This window comes from Chelonoidis abingdonii, chromosome 9 (assembly GCF_003597395.2).
Source record: "Chelonoidis abingdonii isolate Lonesome George chromosome 9, CheloAbing_2.0, whole genome shotgun sequence".
Taxonomy (NCBI): Eukaryota; Metazoa; Chordata; order Testudines; family Testudinidae; genus Chelonoidis; species Chelonoidis abingdonii.
Window position 1 is genome coordinate 65,487,283 of NC_133777.1, and position 22,054 is coordinate 65,509,336.

General features: G+C 43.3%; 2 protein-coding genes across 7 annotated transcripts in view; both read left to right on the plus strand.

Moving 5' to 3' along the window:
- Positions 1–2,664: 2,664 nt before the first annotated feature.
- CTXN2 (cortexin 2) lies at positions 2,665–13,299 on the plus strand. Of its 5 annotated transcripts, none has more exons than XR_012656557.1 (4): positions 2,665–3,178; positions 3,499–3,781; positions 4,343–4,409; positions 8,225–8,387. XR_012656557.1 is itself a non-coding variant. In XM_032762856.2 (4 exons), the coding sequence occupies exon 4, from the start codon at positions 12,748–12,750 to the stop codon at positions 12,994–12,996; it is 249 nt and encodes an 82-aa protein (XP_032618747.1). In that variant the 5' UTR covers positions 2,679–3,781; positions 4,343–4,409; positions 8,225–8,392; positions 12,694–12,747; the 3' UTR covers positions 12,997–13,299. The 5 variants fall into 5 exon arrangements, 3 of the variants coding, with proteins under 3 accessions (XP_032618747.1, XP_032618753.1, XP_032618760.1); XM_032762856.2 differs by adding an exon at positions 12,694–13,299 and having other exon boundaries at positions 2,679–3,781; positions 8,225–8,392; XM_032762862.2 differs by lacking the exon at positions 8,225–8,387 and adding an exon at positions 12,694–13,299 and having other exon boundaries at positions 2,679–3,781.
- Positions 13,300–19,517: 6,218 nt separating this feature from the next.
- The window catches only part of SLC12A1 (solute carrier family 12 member 1), a 65,568-nt gene continuing 63,031 nt past the window's right edge, over positions 19,518–22,054 (plus strand). For both annotated transcript variants that reach the window (XM_032762889.1, XM_032762896.1), the window contains exon 1: positions 19,518–19,928. In XM_032762889.1, the coding sequence (XP_032618780.1) occupies positions 19,518–19,928 (411 nt within the window). The remainder of the gene's footprint in view (positions 19,929–22,054) is intronic.

Here is a 22,054-nt window from a genome sequence, read left to right on the forward strand (position 1 = left end):
ATTTTTTAATGTCATTCAAAGCATCTATGTATTTTCTCTGCATCAGTGCATCAATGGCAAATTTTGAAGTAACATCTGACATCCTCTCTAACACTGAAACCACTGAGTGGAGGCGATAAGCCTATCAACACAACTGGGAAGAAAGATGATGCCATAGTTCCATTCTGGAGGATAATGCTATGACAGGAAACTGTTCGTGGGAGAACAGTGGCAGAGGGAATGGAATCAAAAGAAACATACATAACTTCAGATTTCTGTGTGCTTTAGTGTTGTCGCATGACATACTGTTTGAATAAATGTAAGTAAGAGACTCTAAGTGTTTGACCTATATAGCTGGAGCAATGGAACAACTGGACAAAGCAAGTCATACCTACAGTCTTACCGGTAGATGGGGGATTTCAATTTCTGAAGAGTGCACAGAAGTTGGCAGAGGAACATCACACTGAGCTATTTCCCACCCATTCAAGAATACAGGAGTCACTGAAGAAGAAGCATTTTGATTACGAGGCACGACTATCCCGTAAGAGGACCCCAAACACAATTCATAGTTGAATTCTTTAACCAGGTGCTAGATTGTTCAATACAGTCAGGTGAAGAATGTTTCATGCAGCTCAAGGAACACAGCAGTATATTTGGGATGTTGTATGATATTCCAAAACTCCTCACTATACCTGAAGAAGACCTACACCAGCAATGCAGGGCACTAGAGACAATGTTGACAAATAATGACATGCACAATATTGATGTGAGTGATTTAGGACAAGTGATGAACTGAAAGCCCTTTCAAGATACATTTCAGCAGGATCAACTCCAAAGGCTGTTCTGGAATATATGTGCACAAATAAGATGACCACCCTCTTTCCAAATGCTTTTGTTGCTCTGCGCATACTTCTAACGCTTCTTGTAACAGTTGCCAGTGGAGAACACAGCTTCTCCAAGCTGAAGTTAATAAAACACATCTACACACACAATGACACAAGAGAGGCTAATCGGCCTTGCAACCGTTTAGAACATGAACTGGCCCAGACTATGGACCTTCAGGAAACAGTTCAAATCTTTGCACCCAAGAAGGCAGGGAAAGCACCACTTTGATTATTCAAACAGATAAAAATGCCAGTGTTTACAGACAAGAAAAGTTACATTTGCTGTTCAGGCATTTGAAAGTTAAGCATTACTTAAAATTTTTGAACAAGGCATTTTAAGTTGTTAGTTCTCCTTTATTGGGGTAGGTAGCAGAGCAGTACCATGAGAGGAACAGAATTGGAAGAAGGCAGAACTGAGATCTTTCAAAGTTTTGGTCCAAGTGAGGGGGCATGGGGCGTCATTTGAGCTCCCAGCCTCAGCTGCCAAAATGTTGTGGGTCAGCCCTGGGCTCAGGCTTGCCCCTCCCCTGATTTGCAGCCAGCACAGCTCCATCCAATGGAGCCATACCATCAGCTCCTTCTCTGGCCCCAGCTATCTGAAGGCCCACTTAAAGGACGATTCAACAGAAGAGGTAACAGAGCTTAGTAGAAGAGCCTGGAGCTGTATTACCTCTCCCTAGTAAATGGTGCTGAACTGTTGAGGAGATAATGCGGACCCTCCCAATGCCTAGCCTAAACCTGCCCACTTCCCATTTCTCCTCTATGCAAATCTTAACTCATGGAGAGCCTTTTGCAGGGTCCCAGAAAAAGGGTGGTTGTGCTGTGGAGGCAGCAGGGGAGAATCACACACAGAAGGCCCCCTTCACGAGTATATTTTGGAGGCACAATCTGGCCCATCATATCCTTTGAAAGGATCTGTTTTTAAAGGGACCAAGTGTCTTTACATATAACAATCCCTTTAAAAGTTAATTTTATATATGTAACATTTTCCATAATACACATTGTTCATTCTGTGATTATGAAGGGCCATTACAGGATAACAGTCACACAGATTTTTAGTAATAGTAGCAGTAAAAATTTCTATTATGAACGGGCCCAAAGTCTTAGGCCCCCCCATTGTGCTAGGTGAGTACAAACACTGAAAAAAAGATTAATATGTAAATATAGCAACACACAGCAGGAAAAAACCTGCCCCCATTTTCTCTGAAAAAATAACTTCACAAATAATATTTATCGTATTTATTTAACAATAGTTAAAACTCTATTTTAATTAAAGCAATAAAAAAACCTTTCAAGATATGCATTTATACCAGGACTTCCCCCGTCTTTAGCCTTGAACCTTGTGTTTCAGCATATACCTGAGGTGTACAGCCAGCCAGCGTAACTACAAACCTTGTCATCCTTGATACTTACTCGGATACCAGTCCTGTGCCACTGAAATCAGTATGAATTTCCAATGGAGTGCTTAATTACTAGAATGCAGGGAAATGGAATGATTAGTTAAAATGTGCATGAGCAGGTTTTTTTAATTTAATACATGAAAACATAATATATTAAACTTAAAACAACTTAAAAACAATTCTTCATCCAGTGACTACATACATATTAATACCACCTTCTAAGATGCCAAGAGGAATCCTTATTTTTTAAATTTATATTTGCAAACAGAGATCTACAAGACATATGAAACTTAGGCACAAACCCTGCAAAGAAGCTTCAGCACTGAATGACAGCTCCTGGCCATGATTATTATTAATAATTATTTATTATTAAGCTGCTGGGAGAAGGGGTGCTGGCCATGCCAGAGGTAGGCACAAAATAAGACGAGACCGTCCTTCAGCTCACCCCCGGACCTTAAAGAAACCAGCTGAATGTTATGGGCTACATCTTGCTTGTTTACTCCACACCAGTTGCTTGCAGGAGAGCAGGATTTGGGCCCGGGGTATTTAACATGGCTCTTCCGGTCTCATTAATCACTAGATGGTAGAAAGCGTGAGATCGAAAGCCGTGACCGCTCCCTCGAGAGATCCGGGGCTGAGGCGGCTAGGATTTTAGCAGTGCACTGATTATATACCCGCGCTGCCTACTTAACCAAACTGCACCCGAGGGCTAAATTAACCGACCTAAATAAGTCAGCTATCCTACACAGAATGAAAGGCGAGAGCCCCTGCGTTGTTCTGGAAATATGCAATTTAATGCAGATAGCCACAGAACACCTTAGTCAATTTCAAATCCCGCCTCCCCGCTTTCACTTGCTCTACTGGAAAACCAGCCTGTGAGAAAACCCTTGTCTGTGTGACATTGTTGCTTGCACGGTAAGGACCCCTCTGACACCTAAACAGAGGTGCTGCTGTGCCTCCAGATATCACGTCCCAGAACCTTGTGTTTCAGGAGGGAAGGCAGCTGCAGGCTCCGGTGATCCAAGAGAGAAATCGCTGGGCAGCCGCTGTTGCGGCTGCTGCAGCATCCGGATGGGTGTGCAGCAAAGATTTGCTGATGCCTCTCACGTAGTATTTTGCAGGAAGTTTCCATACTTCTTCAATTCAGTCGGTAGAAGGGGGATTCGAGGGAAGCGGGGCTGAATCATCCGAAAGGGTTTTTTCTTTTTCGTTCTTTTTTTTTTTTTTTAACCCAGTTCGAGAATTTCCAACCACATCTTCACCAAGTGTTTGGAGAGGAGTCCCCGAGCGATGCGTCCATCCGTCTGAAGAAACTCCCACCGATGACCCCTAGAGCATCCGGAGGGGGTTGCTGGGGATGTGTAGCTTGGGGAGCCTCATTGGGTTTGTGGCCACAAAGGAGAATCCCAGCAGGCATAGACTCAATCCTGAGCTTTCAACAGCTTGAGAACCTACACTGTGAGCCACTGCAACTTCTGCAGTTCATCAGCATGGGGAGAGGGGACAAGGAAGAACAGGGTTTGTATTGCTAGGTTTTCATTCGATAAGGATGCTTCTCTATCTAGTTAGAAAACAAGAAGGGTGGGGGCTGTGCACATCTTGGCTGGAGAATTGCACTGGTTTTGTCTGTTTAAATTCTGCAGGATATCTTGAGCTTGCTATGCTGTTGTGTTATGATTTCCTAGCTATGCTGTAGATTTGCTTTTAATAATGCATATAATGACTGTATGATGGCCAGGTAAGGGATATTCTCAGAGCAAGCCTCTCTTAGGGTAAGACAAAGCAGGTAGTTTTTACAGAAATTAAATGGTTTTTTTTCAATACTGCTCTTTGAAATTTGCTGTAAATGATTATAGACTGAATTCTATCTTTTTGTGTCCTGGTGCAAAAGGATGCCAAAGAGAAGTGAAAGCTATAGATATAACTGTATATCAACAGTTGCCTTGCAGATATTCCATATCTTATGGTACAATTATACTACATGCTCATAGCCAGTGTACTGCATTATTTTATGTTCACAAGTCCAAGGATGACGACACTGAATCTTTTTTTTTTCTATTCTGTTTCTCACTTATCCAGACATCCCTAGCTCATAAGAATAAGTGCATTACAGAGCACAGGATCTACCAGCAAATGGATACTCTAGGTATTGTGCATTTACTAGGAGTAAAATCTTATCTTTACAATACTTTGTATATTTGAGGGGTGGAGATGGCAATCCCTTGCTGGCTCAGATTTGCAGAGGAATGCACAGTGGAATGGAATTTTCTGCTGCTCCAAAAAGGTGCAGTATGTCCTGTGCTTACGTACTGTAGGCCACACTTGGTCCTACTACACTCTCAGAATGGCTAATTACACCCTTCTGATACCAAACAGTGCTGGGCAGCACAGCACTGGGCTCCCTGCATAAGACTCTCTTGAATGCCAGGTTTGGGATCATGACCTGCTGGCTGTATAGGGTGAGAAGAAGAGGCTGACTTTCTTGCAATGATTTAGGGATGCAATATGCATATTAACTGAAGTGAGGTTGGCTCTGCAGTCACAGAGCTGTTCTTATGACATTTCCAGACCAGTGTTGTCATCTCAGATGGTCTAGATGGTTTGGATAAACTTCCAAATTCATGGAAACTGGAGAGAACATTTTGAGGTGTACCCATCACCAGTGATGAGCTGCTAAAAAATTAACAACCGGTTCCTTCCTCCTCACCCCACAAGTGGGGTTGTGCCCCCCCCCGCCCCAGGGGACTCTTGCCCCATCCAACCCCTGACGTTCCTTGACGCCATCCCCCCAGGACCCCTGCCCCATCCATCCCCTTTCCCTTCCCCTGACTTGCCCCCAGCACACCCATCCATCCTCTCTCATTCCTGATGGCCCCCTGGAACCCCTCGCCCCAATTCAATCCCCTTTCCCTTCTCTGACCTCCTCAACCCAAACCACCCAGACCTCCTATCCATCCACCCCTCCCTGCTCCCTGCCCCTTACCGTGCTGGAGGCCGATCCAGGGGTGCTGCCTCAGGCCGGAGCTGCCCGGCCGGGGCCGCTTGGCTACGGGTGCCCGGCCGGAGCTGGGTTGGAACCGGGCCGCGCTGCCAGGACCAGAGCTGGGCTGCACCACCGGGACTGGAGCCGGGACCGGGATGCGCTGCCCAGCCGGGATGCCTGGCTGGGGCCGGGGCCAGAGGTGGGCCAAGCCGCTGGGGCCGGAGCCAGTGCCGGGCCGTGCCATCAGGGCTAGCACCGAGCCACGCCGCCAGGCTGGGACCGAAGCCGAAGCCGGAGTCGGGGCCGGGGCATGCCGCCCGGCTGAGGCCAGGGAGCTGGGCCGCGCCGCCCCTCCCCGGAGACCTCCTCGCTCCCCCCCACCACTCACCTGCGCAAAGCCGCCCTTCTCAGCGCTCCCAGGCTTCCCGCGTTCAGGGGAGGAGGCAGAGGTGAGCTGGGGCCGGGGGCGGGGCAGGGAGCTGCTGGAGGTTTACAGGTTGTTAAATTTAAAAGCCCTTTTTGAACGAGTTGTCCTGCATGGAACAACCGGTTCTAAAAGGGCTTCTAAATTTAACCACTGGTTCCTGTGAACCGGTGGGAACCGGCTCCAGCTCACCACTGTGACTAATCCTCTCCCTTCATTATCTCCTTCAAATTCCTGCTACAGCAATTGTAGTGCCTGAAGTGCCACTCCTCCAGAGCCAGGTTTTTAAAGATTCTAAAAGCATTAATTTAGAATCCAGGCCATTTGAAGCATCATCAGAATGACAGGGTCACTGCACCACTGCTTCAGCCATGAAGCCTACAGTACTTCCTGAATGATAACTATCTGAGTGCCATGGCAGCAGGAATGACTTTTTATTACTATTAGGTGAAACTTGTGATTTACAGGAGTTACCCGAAACTCATTAAGCACAATTAGTTTTTTAACCTGGGTTGTAATATGTAATGTGAATTCTCAGTCAACCTGGGCTTGATCATGCAAGGATCTGAGTCTTCTCAACTCCTGATGACTTCAGTGGGACTTAAGTGTACACAGCACCTCCCCAGATTGGGCCTCTACACGGTGATCTTTACAACAATACCTGTTTGTTTTTGAGGGTAAGGCTAATATCCAGCATGCGAGGAAAACTCTTGAGGAAGTCTTGCAATCAGCAACCTTCGGAGGCTGTGGTCAGACTTCTCAGACCCTTTCCCGAGAATATCTGGAATTACTGTGAACACTTTCTTTTTCTAAAGTCTGGAAATGTGAGGGTGGGTAACTACGGTTGCACAAAAAGTTCATATCGAAACCCTCAAACCGCCCATAATCAGGGCTGGATTCTAATGGAACTTTAAACATCAGCCCGGGTCCACAAACATTTGGCGGATATGAGTAGATGCTGTTACAATAACCTTAGGCACTCCAATTTATCTACCTATTTATCTAGGCTTCTATACAGTGCTCACTACCATCTTTTGACCTCCTTAGCACCGTTTATCCAGCAACACCCAGCTGCTTCCCACCCTCTACTTACCTTTGTCATCCATGGGAGTGAGGCATTTGTACCACTCCTGCCTTCTGGTGGCCCCCTTTCTGGTCTTGAAGGGGCATCAGATGGCCTTTTCCACCACAGCAGGCTATTCAGGGATCCTTGCTTCTCCCAATCCAGAGGGATTTTGAGAGGCAGTCAAATGAAACTACATGGAAGCAAACTGTAGAAACTGTACCAATAGGGATAGGTTTGGTGGCACCTCCTGACAAACGGACCCTGCAAGTTCTAGTTCCTATAACGCATGCCCCGATCTCTGACCTAATGGTTACCTACATACTTTGTTGGATTAGTGCTCTCTAGCATTCGTGGTCTTTTTGCTCATGATTTCAGACATACTCTAGAAAAGATGACATTATGTATGCATAACTGCTGGCTGCGGCCCTCAGTCGCCAATCTGTAAACAAATTTACAATGTAAACATATCCCATTCCCCCAAACAAGTAAAATCTTACCTTTATATGGTACATATTTAGGACAAAATTCTCCACTCCAATCTGTGAGTATCCAAGGCCTGAAATGCAGTGGAAATACTACATCTCTGCTGCTCAGGATGGGGAGAAGGAGAGCTCAGGGCTCAACAGAGAGACACAATATGGATTGACACGCCCAAGGCTCCTGCACAAGAAATATACACTATTAATCCATATAGCCAATGTCACCCACAGAGTCGTTCCACCCCACTACCGCAGGTTGGGGCCAAGAATTCCGTTCCTCAGCCCTGTATGCATTTCCTTGTACTCCCTGCCAATTTATTCAGGCTTTGCATGCTGAAGATTTGACCCATAATTGCCAGTGATGATGAAATGAATAATAAATAAATAAAATAATATCAGTGTGGGCTAATAGCAAGTGTTTAGTAGAGCAAGCATGCAAGGGCAATTACCAATGGTTGTTTCCTAGTCCGTGTGAGAAATCAGCCCAAATATTGGTTTAACCCTATTAATTAAGCCACAGGTTCCAGGGCATAATACTCCTGTTGGTGCTTTAACACAGGGTCTTTCGTGTCTCTTCTTCATTCCTGAATTATGTTATCACCCTACCTCATTAAAATAAATGGTATTACTTCCAGGTTTGATTTGATTTGGTTTGTAAACTCTATCTTATCTTGGAACCTGCTTATGCACTCATTTCTTAAGCAAAACTCCCATTGACTCCAATGGGAGAGAATTTTGCCTGAGTAAAACTGCAAGATTGGGAGTTTATGCTCCTCTGGGAGTTGGTGGCACAGACCTCTGCACCCAAGCAGAGCCCCACTGATTTCTATGGGCTTCACATAGGCACAAATGTCCCCCTCCTGCAGACCAAGTGCAGAGCCTGGGCTATAGTTTGTCTCAGAGACTTCTGTGTCTTTTAAGGGTGTACTTTATTTTCTGGCACTATGTCTTCTTGCTTTAGTATACAAATCATTTCCCAGTATAAGCCTTTCATTTTTTAATTTCCCAGTGTCCCTGGACTCCTGGAAGGGGAACTTTCTTCTTGGCTGGATCCTGTTACATATAACTGATTTGGGCAACAATTTGAGAATTCTGTGATTTTACTCTCCAGTCTCTGCAGCTGTTAAACCTCCTGGAAAAACTGGAAACGTGCCTTACATGAAAACGTGTGAACCAGGTGGTTTCATCTATTTCATTTGTTTTCCTCATATAGATATCAATTATTGTGATTCAATTGCTGTTGGTATTATTTTTGGTTACTACGGGCTGTATACTGCCACCTTGTCTCTCACTCAGTAGCACCACATGCCTCAAGTTGTACCATTTGGTTCAATGGCACAACTCACAGAACAAGACATTAGTCAACAGGAGTAAAGATCTCATGGCTCTGATGGACAAGCCTGTAAGTAAGAGGAATGAATTTTGCTAATGAACAACGTGCAGAGGTTTGGACTGGGAGTCAGAGAGAGGAAAGAGAGGGTGGTGGGGAGCTGCTTAAACCAACATTTTCCAAACCTTAAAACAGGCACAGATTGTAGGGCCAAATCCAATGGGTATAAACCAGTGTAACTCCAATGAAGTCAATAGCTCTACACTGAGGCCACGTCTACACTACGGGATAATATCGAATTAGCTAAAATCGGTTTTATAAAACTGATATTATAAATTCGATTTCATGCGGCCACACTAGCACAGTAATTCGCGTTTGTGCGTCCATCGGTTCCGAGGATAACATCAATTCTGAAGCGTTGCATTGTGTGGTACTCTTCCGTAGCTATCCCTAGTTACCGCAGTCTCCCCCGCCCTTGACTTCTGGAAGTTGAATCATTCTTGTTGACGCGGGGTTCTGGTAAATAGTCGTCCCAGTCATCCTTCCTCCGGTGAAAACCTTCAGCGACAATCTTTTTGCGACCAGTTTTTCCCTGATTCCCTGGCAGAGCCCCATAGCACGGCAACCATGGAAGCACCGTTCCAGCTTTGTTTTTTATCTTTCTTTTTCCGGCATTAAATGTACTGGATGCCGCGGTCAGAGAAAGTATACTGCGCAGCTTTGACCCACCAGCATTCACTTCTTTTGCTGATAGCAGAGATGGTTACAGTTTGCCTGACCGTTCTACTGCCTGAGTAAACTGGCAATGAAATGACAGTATCTCTCCCCCTTGTACCTGTCTGCTCTATTCATGAGTGCCCCCCTGGCTGAATCGGCGGGGCGCCAAGGCAAGCACAAAATTGGGATTGCTCCCCGAGTCAATTCCTCCCTATGTTTCTAAAACAGAGTCAGTCCTGCCCTAGAATAAGTGCAAGTGTAATTAGAGAATGCCAGGGTTTTTTTGTATCAGACGAGCACCGTGCTCCATGTCAGTATTCACAGAGTGTGCCCCTGCAACAAAACCCCACCCGTTGCTTCCTTCTCCCCCAACCTTCACTGGGTACCTGGTGGCAGTCGTGTCCGACATTGTGTCATGATAGTAATAAAGAATGCAGAATAAGAAACACTGATTAGTACATATAAATGAGGGAGGCAGCCTCCCAGCCGATGATTAGTCCAGCAAGACTTAAGCGTGGGGAGAGAGGAGCCACAGCATGCTGCTGCTATGACAGTCCAGCATTGTACAAGAATCTTTTCTTTACACAGCAAAGGTTGAGGGGGCTGATTGAGCTCAGCCCCCCGTTGCTATGAGGAAACGTTACCAAGCCGTTCGTACCATCTACTGGAGATAACTGGAGTCATTCCCATTTTTACCCAGCCGGCCCTGGCCAACCTCCACCTAAGGCCAGCCAGGAGCAAACTCATGGGCTGGATGGTGACGATGCATGGTGGACGTGGATATCAATCATATTGCTACCATCGTACCACTGGGAGGCGAGAGGAGCGGATACTGCTCTTCACTGCTGCGCATCGCGCTCTACAGCAGCATTCATTCACCATAGGGTGATACTGAAAGAAGTCAAGAAAGGATTTCTTTCCCTTTTTCTTTCACGTGGGGGGTGGGGAAGAAATGAGGAGCTATTCCTGACACACGCCGACCACTGTTGTGTTTTGAACCTACAGATTGGACTCAGCCAAGAATGCAAAACTTTTCCACAGGACTGCTTTGGACTGTGGATAGCTGGAGTCCTCAGTACCCCCTCCTGCCTCCGATGAGCATCATTTATTCTTTGGCTTCCGTTACATTGTATGCAGCACGGTGTGAGCCCTGGAGATTTTTTCTAAACGCTTTGGCTTTCGTCTTCTAACGGAGCTCTGATACAACATTTCTCCCTCATAAAGCGATCAGATCCAGTATCTCCCGTACGGTCCATGCTGAGCTCTTTTGGATTTGGGACTGCATCGCCACCGTGCTGATCCAAGAGCTCCCATCTGGGGCAAACAGGAAATGTAATTCAAAAGTTCGCGGGGCTTTTCCTGTTTACCTGCCCGCTGCATCCGAGTTCAGATTGCTGTCCAGAGCGGTCAGTGGTGCACTGTGGGATACCGCCCGGAGGCCAATAACGTCGATTTCCATCCACACTAACCGTAATCCGATATGTTAATATCGAATTTAGCGCTACTCCTCTCGTCAGGGAGGAGTACAGAAATCGATCTAAAGAGCCCTTTATAGCGATATAAAGGGCGTTGTGGTGTGGACGGGTACAGCGTTAAATCGATTTAACACTCTTTAAATCGATTTAAACGCGTAGTGTAGACCAGGCCTGACTCACATCAGCTAAAGATCTGGCCCACAGTTTTTAACTGTATCCTTCCCTCCTTCCTTCCTTCTGTTTTATCCTTACTCCTTATTATGGACTAAGTTAAACGGAAGCTGCAAAAGAAAAAAATAGATTTGGTTTCTGCCCTTTTCTCGTCTCCCCTCCCTGTTTTTGGCTGTTTTTTAATTTTGGTTCTTTATGATCTATATAAAGAAAAATGGAAGTTATCAGGAGGGAAAGAGAGGATCCAAACAAGAATCTTTTACTGGCTGCTGTTTGTTTTTCAGCTAGAAGATTTCTGGAATGACTTTGAAATTTGTAATGGGAGCTTCCTTGAAGGAAGGGTGTTGAACACAAAGAATGTTTTCCCCGAGTGTTTTTGTTAAATAGGTGTTAACAACAGCCAACAAAAACAAACAATTAGCCTAAAAATGATTTTTTTCCCCCTTGGTTCTTGCTATGTTATAATCCTACCAGTTCTCTAGTTGTCCATAGAGTCGTCAGGGTAGGCCGAATATCCATTTCTAACAGGAAACCAAGCAGACAAAAATTATGAAGAAAAGAAAAACCTCTTTGGCCTTCTTTATCATTTTAAAGAAGCCAATAAAAAGTGGTGGTGGGGGGGGGAATCCAATTTTTTTCCCTTTTGCAGATCACCTATCATGCTCTTAACACCTTGAAGTCTGCTGAGTTGTGGTGATGGTGATGAGGCGGGTGCGGCACCTGAGTGGAAGTGGTTGGAACATAATGTTCATCTAAGGCTCAGGCAGGCGTATTGCTCCCAAGAGCACAGGAGAAAGCATGTTCAGAAATGTCACTTGGACACCTCTAAAAATTGTGGAATGTGTGCTCAGTCCAGCAGCAGTCTCAAGGCATCAGCTGGTGTGTATGGGTGGGGCCCTGGCCATGTTCCCTAGCCCACTTGGCCACACCCTCTTTGCCGCCTCTACTGCCACTACATGGGCTAGCGAGCCCCTCCTCACTCCCCCCACCCACACTAAGGCCTGGTCTACATTGGGGAACGGGGGGGAGGTCGTTGTAAGATACGCAACTTCAGCTACGGGAATAGCATAGCTGAAGTCGATGTATCTTTTCTCGACTTACTATCTTTTTCTTATCCTCATGGCGTGAGATTGACGGCCGCGGGTCCCCCGTTGACTCTGCTTCCGCCTCTTGCCCTGGTGGAGTTCCGGAGTTGACGGGAGCGCTTTCGGGGATCGATTTATAGCGTCTAGCCCAACAATATATAAAAATGATGTTTTCATTCTGTATGTTTGGTTTATTGCAGTTAGAGTTCTAGGCCAAAATACATGGGCCCAATCCATCAGTCTGACTCACGTAAAATGCTCATTGAAGTCAATGGGTGTTTCACCAGATTAAGGACTCAGATATAGATAGTGCAAGCTCTCAAGCATAAGTTTCCCATTTAACTCTGTACATGGAGGCCTTGCAAGCTCTGACCTGATGAAGATTGGCAAGATTTTGCCCAGTCTGATGAAATGCCATTTAAAGCAGCCAGCAGTTTTCTATTTTGGGTGGGAGGGACAAGCAAGTAAATGATCGGTTTTTCATTGTCATTGTCAGGATTAGCAACTCCAACTAGCTTTTGCTCAGGGACTACCAATTTCTAATGACAGTGTTGCCAGGCTGATTTGAGTGTACAAAAATGTACTTTCGCTATTAATGCCCACGCAGTTTTTGTTTTCAAATTTTTTTTTATGCTGAGAATAGCTCAGAGGTCTGTGTTACATTTGGCCATAACCAAACTGACTCCACTTTTGTATACAGGCAAAGAAGGAATATGAGTGAAAATCCCAAAGACTCACCAGTATGTGACGCCCAATGATGAGCAGTAGCTACTGCAGCAACGCTTCAGCCAGCATGAGTGTCAACGAAGTGTCCACCTTCTCACTGACTTTAGAGCAAAAAACTGGCTTTGCCTTCGTAGGGATTCTGTGCATTTTCTTGGGACTACTTATTATTAGATGCTTCAAAATCTTACTGGACCCCTATAGTAGCATGCCATCTTCCACTTGGGAAGATGAAGTCGAGGGTCTTGATAAAGGAACGTTTGAATATGCTCTTGCATGAAAACTCAAAAAAGTATCCTGCCTTACTTTTGATGTTGATTTCATTTGAAAACCTAGTGCTGATACATTTGTACTATATACCTATGTTTTGAAGATATGATGGTGGCATCCATTTTATTAAATAAATATTCATTGCAGACTCATAAAAGCATTTAATGCTGCTTTTATTTTGGGAATTCACCTTTTGTGGAGCTGTGGGTAAGAAACAGTTAATGTCAAAGAAAGACTTTAGGGAGATGATTCACTAATCGTTCAGTGAGGAGGAGGGGCAGGGAAATCTCTTGAGAATCAGACCTTTCACCTGTCTCTTCATAGGCAGAATTCATGCCAGAACATCACATCAGTGAAAAAGAGAAATGAGTGTGAAATATTTTTGGATAGTAAACATAATAGTAACTCCCAACTCATCCAACATGATTTCTTTAAGTCCAGAAACTGACCTTGGAAATCTCATATGTAAAAACTAATCAGCCCAATGTACTGGACCAGCTTAGTCTGCAAGATTAAACAGCACAACAGGATCACAGCACAAGGGAAGAAGCCTGCAGGTATTCGTGTCTGCATGTGGAAACTCTTGTTTTCAGTTACTAAGAGAACAGAAAAAACAACATAAGAGCTAATGGTTATTGCAGTCACTAATGGAAGTCCCACCCTTGAACACCTGGAGGTGCTGTCGCATTGGCGAAATCCATGTGAGAGGAGCATGGTGCTGCTGCTACTATATCCAGTGTTTCCACAGTCTTTTCAGAACAATGTGTAGCGTTGTTTCTTGCTCCCAGTCTGAGAAAACTGTTTAGACTTGCTGAAACAAAGCTTCCCTTCTCCTGCTCTAATCAAATTCTTAGCTGGCCAAGCAAGAGTTATTGGGATGGGGGTGGGGGTGAGGGATAAATGTAATTAAAGATGAGTTGGTTGCTATACATAAGATATATGGTACACTCAGCATTGCAAGACACATGTCAGCTCAAAAATCCAACCAGAGCCTCTAATTCCATCCCCACATCCTTATACAGCTGAAAATTGGTTAGTGGCTCACATGAGAAAGCAAAGTCATTCTGAGCCTGATAAAGAGAGATTCACAGAGATGAGGGGAGGGGAAGAGAAAAAGCAAATATTAGTTAAGGACCCATTCTACCAGTCTAGTTGAGCCATGCTCAGAGTAGGACCTAAAGGGGTGTATAGCTGTCTTTGCAGCACCTTTCAGCTTCCCTGGGGACTGGTTCAGCTCTTGGCAGAAGTTGGAACGGCCTTTGCTGCTCTAACTTGTGTTGGATGGTAACAGCCCGCAATGGCCACAATACCAACTGGGGATTGCCAGAGTACAGAGGCAATCTGCAAGTCTCTCTATACCAGTGGATCAAAAGAGGATGGAACCTACACCTGTTTATGCCAGCTGTGCACCATCCAGTGATTCCCCCCATGCTAGAAAAGCCCCAACAGGCAGGGCAGGACAGTTTTTCAGTCTCTTTGCACTACCAGAGTGGTGCAAAGGGGCAAATCAGGGGCCAGGATCTGGCCCTACCATTGGATTGGATTTGGAGTGTCACTCTGAGGAATTCTGTGGCAGACGGTTCTAGTAAGACAGAAGAGGTAACACAGAGAAAAAAACAGAAGCTGAATAGTAACACCTCAAGGTCACCTCTTAGCACAAATAGCTGCTGTGTGAGAGTGTCAGAACTTGACTAATTCAATTCCACTTTTGAGAAACTTGAAATCAGAGTTTTGTTTAGGCACAGTCACTCTCACTATACAGCTATATGTGCTAAGAGATGCAGAGACAAGAAGATGAGTGGTAGTGATTGTTTTACAGTAATTCAGCGAAATCCATACAGTGCCACATGCTATATCTGCTAGATAAGTGGCAATGAAGGGAACTTGGCTAAGCAAAATGCCATTCATGAGGAAAGACACTGAATTATATGGAAAAGCCATGAACATCATGCCTGAGGCTAATAGCAAGAAAGAGAACAGTACTGGTGGTACTTACTCTTTTTGGTGGTCTTCTCCATCCACTTCTCCAAAGTGTGCAATGTAAAAAGTTGTGACCTGGAACATGTAGCATTTAAATGGCTTGGATTCCAGTGTGAGAAACCTTTGAGGTCACATAGCTTGAATATACTCTATTTATTTTTGTTTTAATTCAAATATAAATCAAGTCTCTACTGTGCAAAATTATCCAGTGTAGAGATTTAGCAGACTGTACACATGCTCATAATTACCTTTTTCATCTTGGTAACAAGAAATAATGTACTAGTTCATTTTTACTCTGGTCCATGAACTGTACTTAGTTCTTTGACTTTACAATATTTTGTTATAGCCATATTCAAATTCCATTTTGTTTACAGAGCAACATTAGTTGTTTCTCCCTCAAAAGGAAAGACTCAAGCCTACAAGAAGGAGTGCACAAGCTGGAACTTTTCAAAAGGCTTTCCTCAAAAATACAGGGCAAGATTTTTAACAGAGATAGACTCAAAAAAGTTCATATACAGCCTGATTCTCCTCTCATGTATTCTTATCCCCAATTTACTGATGGGGAAACCAAGGCACGGAAACAGGAAGGTTAAATGACCTTATCAAGGTCACAAGGAGAGTCAGTGGTCTCATCCATGCTGGAGATCTAAATGAATTCAAGATTATGCATAAATATGCTTCCAGCTAAACCAGTTTTAAACAGTGTTGATAGGGGATGTTGATGGGGCTAACCGGTGTTTTAAAATTTGTTATAGCCGAAGCAAGGACCTGAGCAAAGCCATGATTTTAAACATATTGCTAGCAAAGTGTGACCCCATCAAACTTTGGTTTTTTTAAACACAGTTCCCAAACTCTTTTCACAGACCTGTCCAAAGCTAGGCTTAGAGCGCCAGAGTACCTGACACCCAGACCTATACTCCGACCGCTAGGCTATGCTTTCTTCAGCATGAAGCTTTATATTAACTCCCTGAATAGTGCCACTGTCCAAGTCTCAGATGTGGTGATAGGCACATCACTCACACAGGCTGAAGTTCATCCCGTCTGGAGGCTCAAGCACTATGCCCAATAGGCATGAGTTTCAATGCCGAGAGGAGAGTTTACTGAGAATGATGTAGCTGGCAGATCCTACAAACACACCATTGCAAAGTCAGAGTAGTCTGTGAACAAATAAACATGCTCATTTCAAATGATACAGCTACTTGGCCCAGTTCTGCTACATGCACTGTCAAGATGGACGGACTTGTGGTTAAGTCACTGGATGAGGATTCAGGAGATTCAATTCCCAGCTGTGCCACATTCCCAGTGAGACCCTGGGCAAGTCACTTACTCTCTGTGTGCTTCTATTCTCCATTTTTAAAACAGAGATCATAATACTGCTTTTCTCTCACTCCATGTCTATACAGACTCCAGTCCTGCAAAGGTGTCATCGATATTTAACTTTATGCACATGAGCAGTCCCAATCAAGCCAATGGTGTCACTCATGTGCTTAAAGCTAAACACATTTAAACTGCGAGTGGGCCCTCTAGGAACTACCATAATACAAAAAATAAATAACCACAGTAATAATGAGTAGTATCTTATTCCATGAGTCTTTCCTATTGATTTTAATGGGACTACTTGCTGGACTCACTGTTCAACTTCCAAATGCGATCTGCTAAAATTAGATTTCCAGTCGTGGAATTTTAGAAATTTCAATGTAAATTCAGCCACCTCTTATTGTACCTCTTCCCCAATCCCTAAGGTATCAAAGAAAAAAAAATCTAAAATGAAATGATCCACGATCTTAAAGAAAATAAACAGGAAAGACATAAGTACATGCAAGTGGACATAAGCAGATCCATAGTTGATACAGCTGCCTAGAAGCCTGTAGCTATATTTTATAAATTCTAAAGAAAAACAAACCAACCTATTTTTCTTCTATGACATGCAAGCACAGTTTTATTCCTTCCTTCCAAGAATTAACAGGTTCATTTAGTAGTTGATATTTAACAAGCTAGAATGTCCCTCTAAATCAGCCATTTAGGAGCGTTTTAGAGCATGTGTCAAAGGCAGGGGTTGGGTGAGTCACTTGATATTTTGCACAGAAGAAAGAATTAGCCAATGAGGTAAAATCCATGCTGCATAAGTGAGAAGGACAGTCTATATACAGAAGTAAATAAGAGGCTGATTGCCCTTCACTACAGCACAGGACCAAGAGGTAAGTTAAACTGTCCCGAACAGTGTAAGCGTGTTAACTTATGCATAATACAATAATATTAATAATACTAAATTTAATGGCAAACAGCATCTAACAGACCTCTGGAAATCTACTGCAAAAAATAAATAATTATTTGCAAAGGCAGCAGAAAAGTAAGAGACTTTTATTTTCCTGGTGGCAGAAACACTTATCTTAGAAGTAAACTTGGAAGTTGAAATTATGGGTCTACTGAAGCCAATGGCAAAATTCCCATTGACTTAAAAGGGCCAGGATTTCACCCAAAGTCTACAAGCACAGAGTTAGGACCAAATCTGGTTTTTACTCAAGTCAGCAGCAACACTGTTAGTGACTCTAGTAGGATCAGGATTTGGCCCTTATGTAAGAAAATATTTCATTTCTGTGCACTCTTTTTATAAGATTTTTATGCTAAGGGGAAAAGCATACAATCTATGCTCAGAAATTTCCAATCAATAACATAACAAATGTAATACGGATCAGAGGTGACCAAGAAAAAATAGTACCAAACAAAGAAGCTGAAAGAAGGAACTTCTTCTTTCTGGTGGAGTGCACAAAACATTAAGCAGAAAAGAAGAGCTTGCTTTGAAAAACCAATATCTAGAGGGCTACAAAGAAATTTGGTTGTGATGAGAGTTTACAGCAGGATATTCTATATACAGAGACAGAGAGTAGATGGGAGTCATGGAATCTGCATCTGATTTGCATTCAAGTGCTATAGCTAAGTCTCATAATAAGGTTTCAGTGTATTTGGTTAAAGGCCTCTTCAAGTTATAATTCCCCTGTGTGATTATTCGATATTTTATATAGGCAGGCATATGTAGATCTATCAATAGATATGGTTAATTTGTCTTTCAATTCCCAGTTCATTCTTCTAATGGGTTTATTTATTTACCTGACGTTCAGTTGGTATAATCCTTTTATAATATTGCATGCTTTTTCTCCAAAATTTCCTGCTATCAGATATATTTTCAAAAGGACCCAAGACCCAGCATGAGCTCAACAGGGACAGGATTGGACTTTTACTGAATTGTTCTACACAGGGTTGTAAAATCACATTTCTTTCGTTACTGAAAGTAGTTAACAATATATGCATTATTTCAAGCCTCATATTGGTCTGGCACAGGATTTAGTACAGATTACAAATAATTCGTAATACATGCCATTTCAGAGTCAGCTAACTTGACAGCTTGTTCTCCTTGGACCCAATCCTGAAAGCTTAACCATTTGCAGGACTGGGCCTTATATATAGCCTTTTTTCCTTTTTTTGGAGGGCAGGAGGCCGCTCTGCATCCCTCACACATTTAGTTCTAACCATCTGCCACTATTTATTTCAAATGGTCTTAAATCGGTATTTGGGGATAAAAGGAATGCAAGATCAGGTCTGTAAAATTATTCTTTGAATCTTGTATTGCCTAAAACTATTGCTAATATATATTTCAATAATAAATAACTGTCATTTTGCTACAGTTATTTGGGCACATTCATTTATTGTATTCATTACAATTTAGTAAAAACATGTTTTTATATACTTCAGTTTTCTAACGTTTATTCCTTTATGGGACATTACTCCTATATACATCTAAAATGTATAGTTTTCAGTGCTTCATCATCTACTCATAAATTATGTCACATTTTGGAATGACTGAAAATTGTAAAGACTTATTTGTTTTATTTGTAATAGTCTAATATATTACAGTTAACTTAAAAAAACATTGGATTTTTTGAAGAGTCATGACAATTTACTTCTGCACTATGGGTGAAATTAACCAATGTGCAGTGATATATACCATGTGCAGGATCTCTGGTAAATTCCATCCTTCTTGGTTAGATGTTGCACTCCTTTCATTTACAATGAACCATTGGGCTGTACATTAGTTAAAGAAGTACTATGCTTAGTCCCTGAAAAGATAATATACTCAGGAAAGTTACTTTTAAGTACAGTGTTAGCCTATTTAGGGCCTGATCGAAGCCCACTGAGATAAATAGCAGGACTCCTATTGATTACATTGACTCAGACTTTGGATCAGGCCCTGTTTGTAAAAAGTTATAAGGTTGCTGTCTCACATGTTTTTTTAAGAAATCATGGAAAAGTTACATTACTGTGTAAGAATTAAATATTGAAAAGTTTTACTTATGCTTTTGATGACAGAGTCATCCTTAAGAAGAATACTTACAAGTGAACACTTCAAGAAAGTCTCCATTCAACTTTGCTAGATTAAGAACCAAGATCTTTCAAATGCAACAGCATTATTGTCTTATTGCAGATAAAGCAACACGACCTCTGACTGCAGAAGAATAGAAAGATTGGTGACCTAAGCACATAACATCCCTGAAAATGTCAATGAATAATTCTCCAAATGTATTCTTGGAACCAAGTCCAAATAGGTTTCAAGTTAATGTAATTAACGAAAGCCATGACAATAATGCAACACCCCAAGAGGATGCCGATCCTCCACATTATGAAGAAACATCATTTACTGACGAAGCACATGGCAGACACAGGATCAGTCACAGGCCTGGAAATAGAGCATTATATGAAAATTTTCTTCAAAATGGGGATACTGTTAAATCAGATGGAAATTTACATCCCTATGATACTCATAGTAACACATACTACCTAAAAACCTTTGGTCATAACACAGTGGATGCAGTTCCTAACATTGATTATTATCGAAACACTGGCAGCATCAGTGGAGCCAAAATGAACAGACCAAGCTTGTTAGAAATTCATGAACAACTGGCAAAGGTAAGTTGAAAAGAATGATACAAACGTTTTCCATTAGATTTCCAGGTTACTTTTGTTTATTAATATATTCAGCCCCTTATCTTGTGAACCCTGTGTAAGAGAAAAAACTATAACTAAATACTTCCCTTATTTAGATTTGTACCTGCAGGATGTTCTCTGTTCTGTATTCTGCTAGGAGCAAAGATCTTTGTTAAACAGGTTTGTATCTGGTTGAAAATAATGAATATACTCAATCAGTAGAAAAATATGCCTATTTCTCGTCTACAGCTATAAAACCACAGGATTTATTTTATGTTTGACTTACAGTTAAATGTATAGAAGTAGCAACTTAAGCCATAATTTAACCTAAATCAAATATGAAAGTGTCTCTTCTAACCTTTAATCTAACACCTGATCATAACTAGAGTTCTGTTGATTAGTTTGTTGTGTTCATTCAATAATCTGGTAATAACTGTTGCATTAAAGTTTTATAATGTATAATAAATACCATTATCAACTAGTCAGAAATACAAAGCTTTACCCAATTGTGCTACGAACAAAAGCTACCAAATTGTAAGTGTAACCCTTCTGCCAGGCTGAATTGATAGCAGCAAGGGCCAGGTTCAATACATAGGGGTCCCTTCCCTACAATGTAATGCAAAACCAGCTCGAGCCCCCACCCAGTGACCTGGGAAAATCTTACACACACCCCTGGGCACCTCGAAGAGGCAATACTTCCCCTCTTGCAAGCACAGAGTCTCAGTGTAGCAGAAAAGGTTTAATTACATGAGATAAATAACAAGCATTAAATTAGGAAAACACCTTAAATAGAGTTCATAGACCAAACCGTGAGCAAAGACCCACCCCAGGAAATTGGACCGCGTCCTTTTCCCTAGGCTCTTGAGTCCAGAAACCCCCAAATTACCCCAAGACTCCAAAGTCCAATACCCCAAATGTCCCTAGAGTCCAGCAACCCAAAGATCACCCACAGTCCCAAAAGTCCCACAACCCAAAAGTCTCTGTCCCAGGTCAGTGCAGCCCCCGAGTTCGAGAGTTTATCTGCAGAGGTCCCCCTCCCCCAGCCTGGGTAGAAAGGGGCACCTTATGTGGTCCGGGGCCAAGTGCCTTGCCTCTCCGTGGGGTTCTGCTTCCGCCTTCTCCACGAATTGCTCCACTCTACCAGCCACTCCACTCTGCTCCTTCAGCTGTCCCCACAAACTGCTCCACTCCACCAGCTGCTCTGCTCCACCAGCCATCCCGTGATCCGCTCCAGCCATCCCCGCAAACTGCTTGGCTCCACTCACTCTGTGGGCCGCTCCACCCGTCCCACAGCTGCTCCGCTCTGCCAGCTGCTCTGCTCCACCAGCTGGCGGAGCGGATCATGGTCCATGATCTGCTCCAGCTGTCCCCACAAACTGCTCAACTCCACTCACTCCGTGGCTCCACAACTGCTTCACTCCGCTCTGCCAGCTGCTCTGCTTTGCAGTATAGCTTCAGGCTCCCCCACTAGTTAGCACAGTACTCAGTGCTCTTAGCTCAGCAATTCCAGCTCTTTAGTGATTTCAGCTCACAGTAGGGGAGCACCAGTGCTAGTGCACCATTAGCCCAAAGTAAGTTCAGCTCAGTAACCTGTATCTAGATTCTTAAGGGAATCAAAAATCAACTCTGATATTCCACAGTGGAGAAAGGAGTAGGGGGAACTGGTGCTTCTGGCTCCACAAAGAGCCTACACCACCAGGTACAGATACCTGTCCCCAGTCTCTCTCAATTCACTGGGTTTTGGAACCCATGTCCCTTGTCTAGCAAGTGCTATTTAGTTGATAGTGAAACCCTTTATCATAAAACAATTTCATAGTTCCTCATTTACTTAGTCAGGGTGACAGCACTTTATTCCTCCTGCCCCAATAACAAAGAAATTGGGGATCCCACAGCTGTGAAAGTAAGGCTGCCATGGGCTATGCTAGGCGGAATGGGTGTGCCCATGCAAACACGATCAGCTTCTGAAATTCTCTTCCACACTTGCCATAATTCACCACCAGATGTCAGGGTAGAGCTCATCCTGACTCTGCTTACATAAGAAAAGGTGACAAGATGCAAATTAAGATAAGTTTCAAACACATAAAAGAATGTGTGTTGGTTCTGAAAGT

Bases quoted from the DNA above. Each gene is read 5' to 3' on its own strand.
- CTXN2 (XM_032762856.2), top strand. From the start codon at position 12,748: ATGATGAGCAGTAGCTACTGCAGCAACGCTTCAGCCAGCATGAGTGTC.